General features: G+C 50.6%; 1 protein-coding gene across 1 annotated transcript in view; it reads left to right on the forward strand.

Moving 5' to 3' along the window:
- Positions 1-938: 938 nt before the first annotated feature.
- The window catches only part of MAP2K6 (mitogen-activated protein kinase kinase 6), a 53,783-nt gene continuing 43,543 nt past the window's right edge, over positions 939-11,178 (forward strand). Inside the window, exon 1 of the mRNA XM_027691307.1 lies at positions 939-1,093. Coding sequence (XP_027547108.1) covers positions 1,078-1,093 — 16 coding nt within the window. The 5' untranslated portion in view covers positions 939-1,077. The remainder of the gene's footprint in view (positions 1,094-11,178) is intronic.

Raw genomic sequence — 11,178 nt, forward strand, 5'->3', positions numbered from 1 at the left:
CCAGCCCGAAGAAGAGGTGGCAGCACTGCTTGCACTCCCATCCATGCTCTCCATGCAACCTTTTCACTGGATTTTATACCTTATAGCCATGAGAAAATAAATGGGAAATATATCCATTTCCACACTATGGAATAGTATGTTAAAACTGGTGATTCTGCCTTGTCAAATGTCATATCAGCCAAAACCTTTAATGGAACCGTCGCTGATTATAAATAACAAATTAATAATTCTCTTTGACTCTTTCTTGTATTATACCTTCAGGAATTAGGCCCCGGTTCCGAGGGAATGCAAAAGCAAGATTCTGGAAAGAAAAAAAAAAAATTAAAAAAAGGGAAAAAATTTAAAAAAAAAGGGGAAAAAAGAAACACAGAAAAAAGGAACAAAGAAAAAAAGAAACAAGAAAAAAGAAAGAAAAAAGAAAAGAAAAATAGAAAAAAGAGAAAAGAAGAAACAAGGAAAAAAGCAAAGAAAAAAGGAAAAATTAAAAATTAAAAAGAAAAAAGAAATAAAAGAAAAAAGAAAAAAGAAACAAGAAAAAAGGAAAAAGAAAGAAAAGAAAAAAGAAAAAAGGAAAAAAGAAACAAGAAATAAGAAAAAAGGAAAAAAGAAAGAAGAAAAAAAAGAAAAAGGAAAAGAGAAAAAATTGAAGGAAGAGCGGCAGAAAAGGGATGTTTTGAAACAGAAAACAGGGCCGTGGTTTGGAGCGGAGAGGGTCGAACCCCCCCCCTCGCCCCCCCTGCCGGCCATGGCGGGGGGCACAGCCGAACTACATCCCCCAGGAGGCAGCGCGGCCCCAGCGCACGCGCAGTGCGCGCCCCCGCCGCTCCGAGGCCGGGGCGGCCGCCCCGGCCCATCATGTAGGTGCAGCCGCGCCGGCCCCGCGCAGGGACCCCCGGCCCGGGCACGGCCCAGCCCCGCGGGCCCCGCCGCCACCGCCGCCCCGCTGCAGGCGGGGGCTGGCCGCGGACAGCGGGGCCGCCGCCGCCGCACCTTGTTTAGGGAAACTCGCCCCTTTTGGAGGAGCCGCACGGGGGAAGTCTTTGTGCGCGCCCTTCCCCCCAGGCCAGGCGGGGGACAATGTCTCAGCCCCGAGGTGAGCGAGGGCTGCGGGGGCGGCGGCGGGACCTCGGGCGGGTGCGGCTGCACGGGCGTGTGCGTGTGCATGTGCGTGTGCGTGTGCGGGGCTGGCTGCCTTTGCATGTGCATTGCAATCGCGTGTGCGGGAGCCGCTGCAATTGCATGTGCAGGAGCGGCTGCAAGTGCGGGTGTGCACGGGTGTTTGCACGCCCGCAGAGCTCGGGGGTGCAGCGGCGGCTGCGGGTGCATGTGAGCGTGCAATTGCATGTGCGTGTGCGTGAGTGTGCAACTGCATATATGTGCAATCGCATGTGCGTGTGCATGAGTGTGCAATCGCATGTGCGTGTGCAGTTGCATGTGAGCGTGCAATCGCATGTGCGGGTGCATGTGAGTGTGCGGGTGCATGTGAGTGTGCGGGTGCACGCGTGTTTGCACGCCCCGCGTGTCCCCGGGGGTGCAGCTCCCGGCGCAGCTCCCGCCGCATTTCCTGCTCCCCCTTGCGCCGCAGCAGCCCCGCGCTGGCTCCAGCCGGGATCCGCTCCCGGGATTACCGAGCCCTGGCCGCCTTTGGCACGGCAGGGACGCGGGGAAAAGGGGGTGTTGGAGGAGCAGCTGCAGCCGCGCTCGGTGCGGGGTTAAAGCAAACTTTGAGACAAGTCCGCGGAGGAGATGAAAGGTGAAACTGGAGTGGAGTTACCAGGAATTAAATATATACCTATGTTTCCATGGGAAAGTATTGTTCTCGTGCCAGGGCTGAGATCATTTTCCACCCATTCCTCTCCTTCCCCCCCCCCCCCTTTAATATTTGGTAACTTTTGGTCAGAGGCAGCAGCGGGGGTTTGTCACACCAGGACGCTCGGAGCGTGCAAAAAGGCAGGAATGGAGCATTTGGGAGGTGCGGAAAGGCAGGAATTGGGGATCCGGGAGCTGCAGAAAGGCAGGAATGGAGCGTTTAGGAGCTGCAGGAACGGAGCGTTTAGGAGCTGCAGAAGGGCAGAAGTTGAGAATTTAGAACTTGCAAAAAGGGTGGAAATTGAGCGTTTGGGAGATGCAAAAGGGCAGGAATTGGACATTTGGGAGCTGCAGAAAGGCAGGAATGGAACGTTTAGAGCTGCAGGAACGGAGCGTTTTGGAGCTGCAGGAATGGAACGTTTAGGAGCTGCAGAGGGGCACAAGTTGGGAATGCAAAAAGAAGTTGAGATGCAAAAGGGCCAGAAATTGGGGAATTTGGAAGCTGCAGAAGTTGGGCATTGAGCAGCTGCACAAAGGGCAGGAATCAGGGCATTCGGGAGGTGCAGAAGGGCAGAAGTTGAAAATTTGAAAGCTGCAGGAATTGAGCACCCGGAGGCTGCAAAAGGGCAGAAACGGAGCATTTAGGAGCTGCAGGAGGGCAGAAAGGGGCCCGGCCCCCCGGAGGCAGCGGGAGGGAGGTTTGGGAAGGGGACAGCAGTGATTTATTTTTGCCAGCGTGGTGGCGAGCGCTCGCTCTTCGCGTTTAACTCGGTGGTTATTCCGGAGCGGCTCTGCCTTGTGTCCTGCAAGGGAGGGGGGAGGAGGTGGAGAATTTAATATTGCAAAAATGCTGTGGGAATGCAACAGCCCCTGCAAGAGCAGGCGGAGAGGTTTAAGGAGGAGTTGCTCCGGCCATTCATTGTGAAAATAGATGCCCATATGTCAGCGAGCAGCCACACAGATGCAGCTTTTGGAGCCTTTTAAATGCTTGGATTGGATGTTGCAGCTTGGCTCTCCCTGCATCCTGCAGCCCTCGCACATATTTGGGATGGGGGGGGTGAGAGGCAGCACATGGCCCGGTGGGAGAGAGCCCAGACTGGATTTTGGGGCTGCCTCTTGTTGTATTTATTTTTTTTTTTTTAATAAGCCATCTGTGAAGTCAGTGGCCTCTCCCAATAATCCTTGCAGGGAGGACATGGGGAAGGAGGTGCTTGCACAGCTCTTGCCACACAGTTTTCCTTTGTAAGAAAAATGTAAAGTTGTTGTATAATTTATTCCTAATTTGGGTTTGCTGCAGTCATCTTTTCCAGCCGAGCAGGGAATTGTAAAAGTTTCCGACAGAAAGAGCCAAGGAAGTTTGATAATGCAGGGTTGGACCTGGTGATACCCACAGCACTCTGCCCCTGGCTGGGGGGTCCCTGGGAGACCCTTGGAGGGGCAGGGGGGGCAGCTGCTGCCTGGGGGTCCCCAAAAAAGCCTCAGGGTGGGAAAACCCGAGTGTGCAGAGCTGGTGACAGGCAGGGACCTGTGCTGGTGGCCTTGCAGCCCACCCTCCCCAGGGGCTGCTCAGCCTCCCTGCTCCCCAGCCCTGTTCTTCTCCGTCCTCCTCGGCACCAGGAAAAAGGGAAAAACAGGAGTAGCCAACCCACAAAACACGATCTCAATGAATGGCATCATTCTTGAGTCCCTTTTCCGTCCATCCCGCGCTCTGCAATCCCAGTGTCTGAGCTGGAATTCCTTACACGGATAACTTTTCCAAGTTCAGCTGTTCAGGCCGAGGTTTTGCTCGGGAATGGGGTTTCAGCTCCGGGGCTTTGCACCAGAGGTGTCGTTCTTGGGGGTGAATTAAGGGAGGCATAATCTGCGTTTCGGGATCAGCTTTCATGTGCTGCACAGGAGGTTCCTCGTCAGCTCTCTAAAATACAGCCCAGAACCCCAGCCAGCTGCTGAACCCTCTCCCTGCTTTGAATCCTTTCCAGAGTTGTTCTGAGAATTTGCCAGAGATTAATGTTTTTTTTTGTTTTTTTTTTTGATGCAGCTTGTCAGGGGAACATGTGAGCAGGAGGGTTGTTCCTGCACCAGGCTTATTCCCTGCAAGGAATCTCACCTAGTTCAGGGGGACCCTACCTGTGCCACGTGAGCAAGCAGAGCTGATCTGCCTCCTGCACAACCACAGCACGGGCTGCAAAGGTCAAAACTCCCCCTGGAATTCAGAAGCAGCAGTTTCATTCGGGCTCTTTCCATGGTAGGAACGAGCAGATGCCTCCAGCATTGTGCTCATAGTTCTCAGCCATGTTACCTGGACCCTGATGGGCTCCCCAAGAGTCCATCAAAATATAAAATACAGGTCAAATCTGCCTTTCACCCCATGCTCCTTCCTGCCTTCATTCCCTAAGTTGCAAAATTATATTTTTTTGTTGTTGGATGGAGCAATCCACAGCAAAATTCCCTGGGCACAGCAGGTCCTTGCAGCCTGTTCCTCACCTTTGGAGGTGAGCCCATTCCAGGCCGATGAGAGCTCAGGAGAAGTTGAATTGCTGCCCAAACAGGGCCCATTTGGCTGTCATGACTTACAGGATATGATTTTGGAAGAGGGGGAAAACAAAAGCAGAAGTCCATATTAATGACAAGCTAAGCACAGTTTGGGGCTGTAAATCTGAGCTCTGGTGACAGCAGATGTATCTGAGAGTCTCCCAAATTCCTTGTGACAGGGGGAATCACTCCCTGGAGAATCCCACTGGAGAAGCCACCTGCAAATATGCAGATTTCTCCACTGGAAGAAGAGAAGGGGAGGGGCAGCAGTTCCCATCAGAGCACTGATTCAGGAATAGTGCATGGAAATGAGTGATACTCAAGCTAAATATTGCTGCCCGTTGATCTTCGACTTTGTGGTTTCAAATGCAGTTTTCTGTGCTTGAGCTGCAAAGGGAAGACTGAGATTATGAGCAGCACGTCCCACGTGATGCTGGCTGAGTGTGAACCCTCTGGACTTTGACCACAGGCCCTGCACCTATTCAAAATATTACAGTTTTATGTGAAACACTCTTTTTTATTTTTCCCCCCCCCCCCCCCCTCAGCTAGAAGTCTCAGTGGAGCAGATGTAGAGGCTAAACGGTGGCAGTTGTTGTTTTTTTTAAATCCTAGGTAGGTGGCAGGTTGTTGCTGGTGTAAGATTAACCCGTGAGCAGCTCCTGTGGGTTGTGCAATGTGCATTTTGCCTCGTCAGCACCACCTCAGCTTCTCCCCACTCACACACTCACTCCCATGACACAGGACCTGGCAAGGGCACAGGGAGCATGGTCAGCCAGGTGCAAGCCTAGCAAAGCCTGGACTAGCAGCAAACAGCCGATTTCAGTTGGAGTTGTTGATTTATTTTTGATTTAATTTTTTGTTTTTAAGGATACCCTGTTGAATCAGCTTCGCCCTGTTGCGTGTGCTGCCTGCTCTGCTGCAGGGATGGGAGTGCCTGTGGACCTGCTTTGGGTTGAGAGGGGGCAAATGTTTATAAAGAGGTTTAAAAGCCTCCTTGCAATGCCAGGCTGGAGGAATTAACCAGCAGGAGAAGAGGGAAAACCAGCTGGTTGGGGTAGAGAGTTTTTGGCTGGAGATGATGTTTGGCATAAACCAAATCACTGCTGTGCCCAAGGGAGCTGAGACACCTGGCTGAGCCCCTGCAGTCGCTGTGTTTTGCTGCCTGCACCCCTGCAGAGCCCTAAGGAGGCGTTTTTAGGGTGCCCTGTCCCCATGTCCTGACATGTCACGACAGCAGCAACGTGCTGGTCAGGGCAGCACCTCCCCAGTGCTTGGCAGGGACAGCACACAAGGATCCAAAAGCTTAAACTACAGAAGCAATTACAGCAATAAAAGTGATAAGTTGCAGGGAAAAAGGAGCAAAGAGCTGTTTTCTCCTCGCTGCCACACCAAGTGCTGCTGCTTTGTTACCTCAGTCACCAAAAACTCCCGAGGTTCCTTCGGGGTGAGTTCCCTCCTGTGACACACACACACACAAGCTGCTAAGGTGAAGCAAATGATGCTCAATTAAAACCACAGGAGTAATTTAGGGAGATGAGGCACCTCATTCCTCCCAGAGCACTGGCATTACTGGAACACGGGTTTGCAAGTTCTGGGTCCTGTAGTTGCAAGTACACAAGGTGACTGAAAAGTTGCCTTTTTTCCCCCCAAACAGTACCTGTGTTTGTTGTCACTTGTCCGTTTTCTCTTGCTGAAAAGAGCTGTAGCAACACCTATAGAAGCCTCTGAGAAAAGGATTGAAAACTGTGGCAATGGATGTATGGAAAAAGTCCTGCCAAAGATGGACTGGTGAATCAGAAGTAAAACCAACACACCTGCAAAAAGCTCTGATCCCTTTTTTAAGTTGGAAGAAAGAAGAATAGTATGGGAGTTCTGCTAGCACAGGAGTGGGAATGGCCTTGCAGCCATCCTGGAGAACCACAGCCCTGTCCTGGTCAGGATTCCCAACCCTTCCCCGTGGGGTTCCATGCCTTCACCCCATGAACTTGCATTCCTGATGCTCAGCCTGCCCACAGGGCTGCTCCTGCTCCAGCTCCAAAGGCAAAGCTCTGCACTTCACGTGCTGGGCAGGTCCCAGCTTTGATGGCAGTGGGTGGCACAGGTAATTCTGAGGAAGAATGACTCACATGAGCACACAGGTGTCCCTTGCTGCATTCACTCATGTTTTGGGGGACCATTTTGAGGTGCACTGGAGTTGACAGCTTGGCCACCAGCAGCATTATTGTGTGGAGTGTTGAGTCAGTCTCCAGTGGCTGGATAAATTGCAGGACTGTTGTTTTAATTTTAGACATGGACGGGGCTATAATTAAGAAAAAAAATCTGTTTCATTACCTGTAGAGTTACTTAACTCCCTTCCTTAGGGCCTGTCTGGGAATAGTTTAAGGGATTAGCATTATCAGCTAGAGCAGTGTTAGCAGGAAGGCAGATCCAGGAGCCTGGAGCTGTGCCATGACAGATATTATGATCTGTGGTGGCAAAGTGGTGAAGGCCATTCAGTGCAATTTCCATTATCTGCTCATTGCGCAAAAACTTGGGGCTTTTTCTGCTTTTGTTTTCCAAATCCACAACATTCTGCACTTTGACAAGTGTGAATGGAAGAGTGTCCCCTGCTCAGCAACCCTGGCTCAGTAAAAAAGCAATTTGGAGAGGGGAAGTCTCGAGACTGTTGCTTGTAGGGCTTTCTTTTGCCTCAGAGCCAGAATTAAACCTATCCTTCAAAACTCACTCTTTTCAGGCAGGAATTCCAAACACCCCGTTGATGTTTCAGAGGGTTCATCCCACCATGAAAGTCTCTGGAGTGCTAAAGCACTTCTGAGTCACCTTCACTTTGGAGATGGTGCAGACAAGGTGCAGAACATCCTTTGTGGAAGCTCCCAGAAGCCACTCGTGCATCCTGGTCTGCTGGTGTGGCTGAACATCCCTCTGGATTTGCTATCCCAAAGTCAGGCAGGAGCCTGAATTTGTGCAGGCACTGTCAGAGCAGCATCTGATGGCACCAGGAGAGGGCTTTGGGGTAGGAGCTGCTCTGGCTGCTCCCAGTTGCTGTAGGAGCAGCGACCGTGGCTTTTTTGGGCTGCAGAAATCTGAGTGCTGCAAACAGCCTCTGCAGCTGAGGTAGGGTTTCATATTTGTAAGAGAAAAAGGCAATTTTTTTCCCTCTTACTTGAGCAGGAAAAGTTCACAGAGCAAAGCTGATCCAGTTTCTTGCCATTGCTGTTTTGTTAGCCTACTTAGCCTGTAATTTTATAATCAGGGCTGGATTTTCTCAGATCAAAAATCATTAGGGGAACTGAAGCCCGAGCAGCATCCACTTTTACTGCATTCAGATGGAAACAGTTGGGGGAAAAAAAAGGAAAGAAAAAACCAGCAGAAGTTGCAGATGAGATGCCAAAGATAAGGCAGCAATAGCAAATCAGTGCAGGAGTCAACACTTCACTGTGTCTGCAATAAGAGGCCTCTAATGAAGGCTGAATCAGCACGGACTTGGGAGCTGCTTTTGAAGGAGAAGCTTTTTCTAAACAAAAATATGTAATTACACTCAGTGAAACATGCTTATCAGTGCCAAATGGCCTCAGAGCATCCTTTGGCTGCTCTGTAGAAGTCCCAGGCAACATGTTTTTGTGCCCCTGTTCATCCTGCAGTGGGGTCTGATCCCGAAGTTCCTCTCTCCTGTGCTTTCAGCAGGGCTTATTTCACACTCAAGCAACAAGTTATCAAAATTACAGCTTCACTCCACGTTATCATTTATCTTGTGAATGTTTATTGCTTCTCCAGTAGTTCAAGGTCAGATATAGAAAAGGACTCAAAAGTCTTTTGTTGTTCTGACAGCTCCAAAGTGATGGAAGTCCCCATCTGACAAAGCCAGACCTTCCCAGAGAACTGGCACCAAAAAGGAAGGGAGAGGGAGGATTTTAAAGGCAAACCCAGCATTCATTACTGACTTTATAGAGTAGGTTTAGATGAGATATTAGGAAGGAATCCTTGGCTGTGAGGGTGGGGAGGCCCTGGCACAGGTTGCCCAGAGAAGCTGTGGCTGCCCCTGGATCCCTGGAAGTGTCCAAGGCCAGGTTGGATGGGGCTTGGAGCAACCTGGGCTAGTGGAAGGTGTCCCTGCCCATGGCAGGGGGTTGGAATGAGAAGAGCTTTCAGGTCCCTTCCAACCCAAACCATCCAGTGATGCTTTCCCTGGATTTGCTCCATTCTGTTTGCTCTCATCATCTCCCGTGTGCAGGAGCCCCAGTCAGAGCCCGCTGGATTCACAGGCTGACTCAAGTACCTGCAGGTGGGAGGTGAAGGATTCACTTAAGAACCAGGGAACACGAGATGAGAGGGCCCTTCTGGCACCAGCTCTGCGTGGAGGGTTTGTGCAGCACCTCACAGGGCCCTGGGCACCGGCTCCTTCTTCCAGGGCACTTCTCCAGTGCTGGCAGCTGGCCCCCACTCAGAGACACACTTCCCAGCTTTGGTTTCAGCACAGCCCTTTTTCCTAGGGCTGCTTTAATTGCCTGCAATTAGGGTCTGCAGTGCTGCAAAAGTATGAAGAAATAAAACCCAGTTTGGCTTTGTGAGGGCTGGGATTGATTTCTTCTCTCAAGCAGCTGATGCTGTGGCCCTTTAGAAGGGAGGTGTCAGCCTGGGACCGTGGGGTTTGTGCTCGTGGCTGCCCAGGGTTAAAGTACAAATATGGGATATTTATTGTAGTTTTATTCAAGGAGTGAACACCTGGAGGAGCTGAGAATAGCCATCCCCTTCTGCCAGTTGGGTGAAGGAAAAGACAGGGACTTTACACACTGTCATCAAACCCCCTTTGGGCTAAGCTACATCTTAAGTAGATTTGTTTAAGCACTGAGCCTCAGCACTTGGCAAAAGTGCCTCAGGCAGAAGCACAAGCCACAGCACAGGGCTCTGGCAGCCCCGAGGGGCCCTGAGGGTGCAATGGGCCACCCCAGCCCCTGCAGAACAAGGTCAGGGTCTGGCCAGCTGGGACTCTGCTCTTAGTGAGGTGCAGACACGGGTCTGACTGGAATTTCCAAACTCCTTCCACGTTTGGGGAGGCAGCAAAAGGACAGGGAAGTTGCTGTAGTTAAATGTGAACAGCACTGAAGTGTTTGGATGTGGAGCTGTAGATGTGTCCTGCTGTCTCCTCTTGCAGGTTTGCTTCTCTGAAAAGAGAGATGCTGGTTAATGCAGAACTCCCTCCCAAGCAGACCTTGGTACTTAACTCTGTTAATTAAATGCTTTCCAAAACCACAAGATTGACCTTCACTGCATGCCCACAGATTTTTCTCTCATTTAACAAGCAGAGGGTTGTCAGAGTAGCCTATTAAAGCAGAAGAAAGGCAATGCTCTAATACTGTTGGGTTTTGACCTGTTCCAAAGCATTTTTCTGCTTTTTAACTCTTAAGAGATGAAAACCACAATCCTCTAACAACCTACCAGGAGAAACCAGGCTGGAGACAGGGAGTGCTTGGCTGAAACATGGCACAAAGTCTGATAAAATAGTGAATATACGTAAAATTGAAGTTTATTCAGATATCTATACAATAAGCCAAGACAGCCATTATTATATAGACAGGTCCTTGTGTAACCAGAGAGCTGTGCTGTGTGGCACAGATTTGTCCTTTGGGGGATACCCTCTGGAAAAAAACACAGGCAATTAACACAGGCTCTGACTTCCTTACCTTTCCCAAGGACACCAGCAATTTGCTCATTGCTAATAAAACTTGGAACACCTCTACAGAAAAAAAACTTGAATTCCTGCCAAGGAATCAGTTCCACAAATTAACTGAAATACCAGGTTGGTGCAGTGCATGGAAGGACATCCCACACCAGCCCCCCGACAGTGTTGGAACTGGAGGGGGAGAGCCCAAAATAGCCCCTGGCAGCTGGGGAGGCCGGCACAGGAGCTGCAGTCAGGGATGATCAGTAGTAAGTTGGTTTTCTGGAGACAGGAAGGGCTGAATTGGCAGCATTTGGCAGAGGGAAGGACCCCAGGGCTTGCACCTCTGCAGGTCTCTGTGGGGTGGCACCAGGGGAATGTGCCCTGGCAGCCACCTGAGCTGGGCAGCACCACAGGCTCCCCCTGGCACCCCCTCAGCCTCATTCATGCCACTGGGCAGCTTCCTTTGGAGCTAAGCAGGCCATTTTTTTTTCCTCTCCTATTTTTTTTCTTCCCCTCAAAAAACATTTGGTACTTCCCCCGCAAGAAATCAGAAGCTTTATGTCTGATAAGGGGCTGGAACAGCTTCCTGCACTAGGAGAGCATTCCTCCCCTGGCTCTTCCTGCAGCCAAACCAGAACAATGCCAGCACTTCCAGTGTCACCAGCCCTTCACTTCACCTCTGAGCACACTCCTTGAGGGCCCATCCTGTGCAGCATCTCCCCAGCCAGCACCTCCTGCAAAGGGGGGGCTCCTTGCCCAGCAGCTTGTTTGAAAAATTAGGAGCAATCCTGAGGTTCAGTCGGAGCAGCTGGACCCGAGCAGGGCCCTGTTTGGACGAGTAGGGGCTGAAGGATTTTTTTTTTTCTTTCCCCTTAAAGGAGAAGCTAAATAGGATTTTTTTTTGTGCTTTCATCTTGAAGCTACACGTGCACGTGCCGGACTTGGAGCATCCAAGCCCTCGTGCAGGAGTCAGTGGGACTGAATGTGCTTGGTTGGGGCTGAGCACACACATAAGAATTTACAAGGTTTGGGATGTATTTTGTCCCGGTTGCTAAGTGGGATGGACATTATGGATTTGTGTCCATGATTTATGCTATCCCGCTGCTCTTGGTTGCTTTTTTTCCCCCTCATTTCTGCTCTTCTTTTTTCCCTCATTTCTGCTCTTCTTTTTTCCC

This window comes from Neopelma chrysocephalum, unplaced genomic scaffold (genome assembly GCF_003984885.1).
Source record: "Neopelma chrysocephalum unplaced genomic scaffold, ASM398488v2 Primary Assembly neopelma1_84, whole genome shotgun sequence".
Lineage (NCBI taxonomy): Eukaryota > Metazoa > Chordata > Aves > Passeriformes > Pipridae > Neopelma > Neopelma chrysocephalum.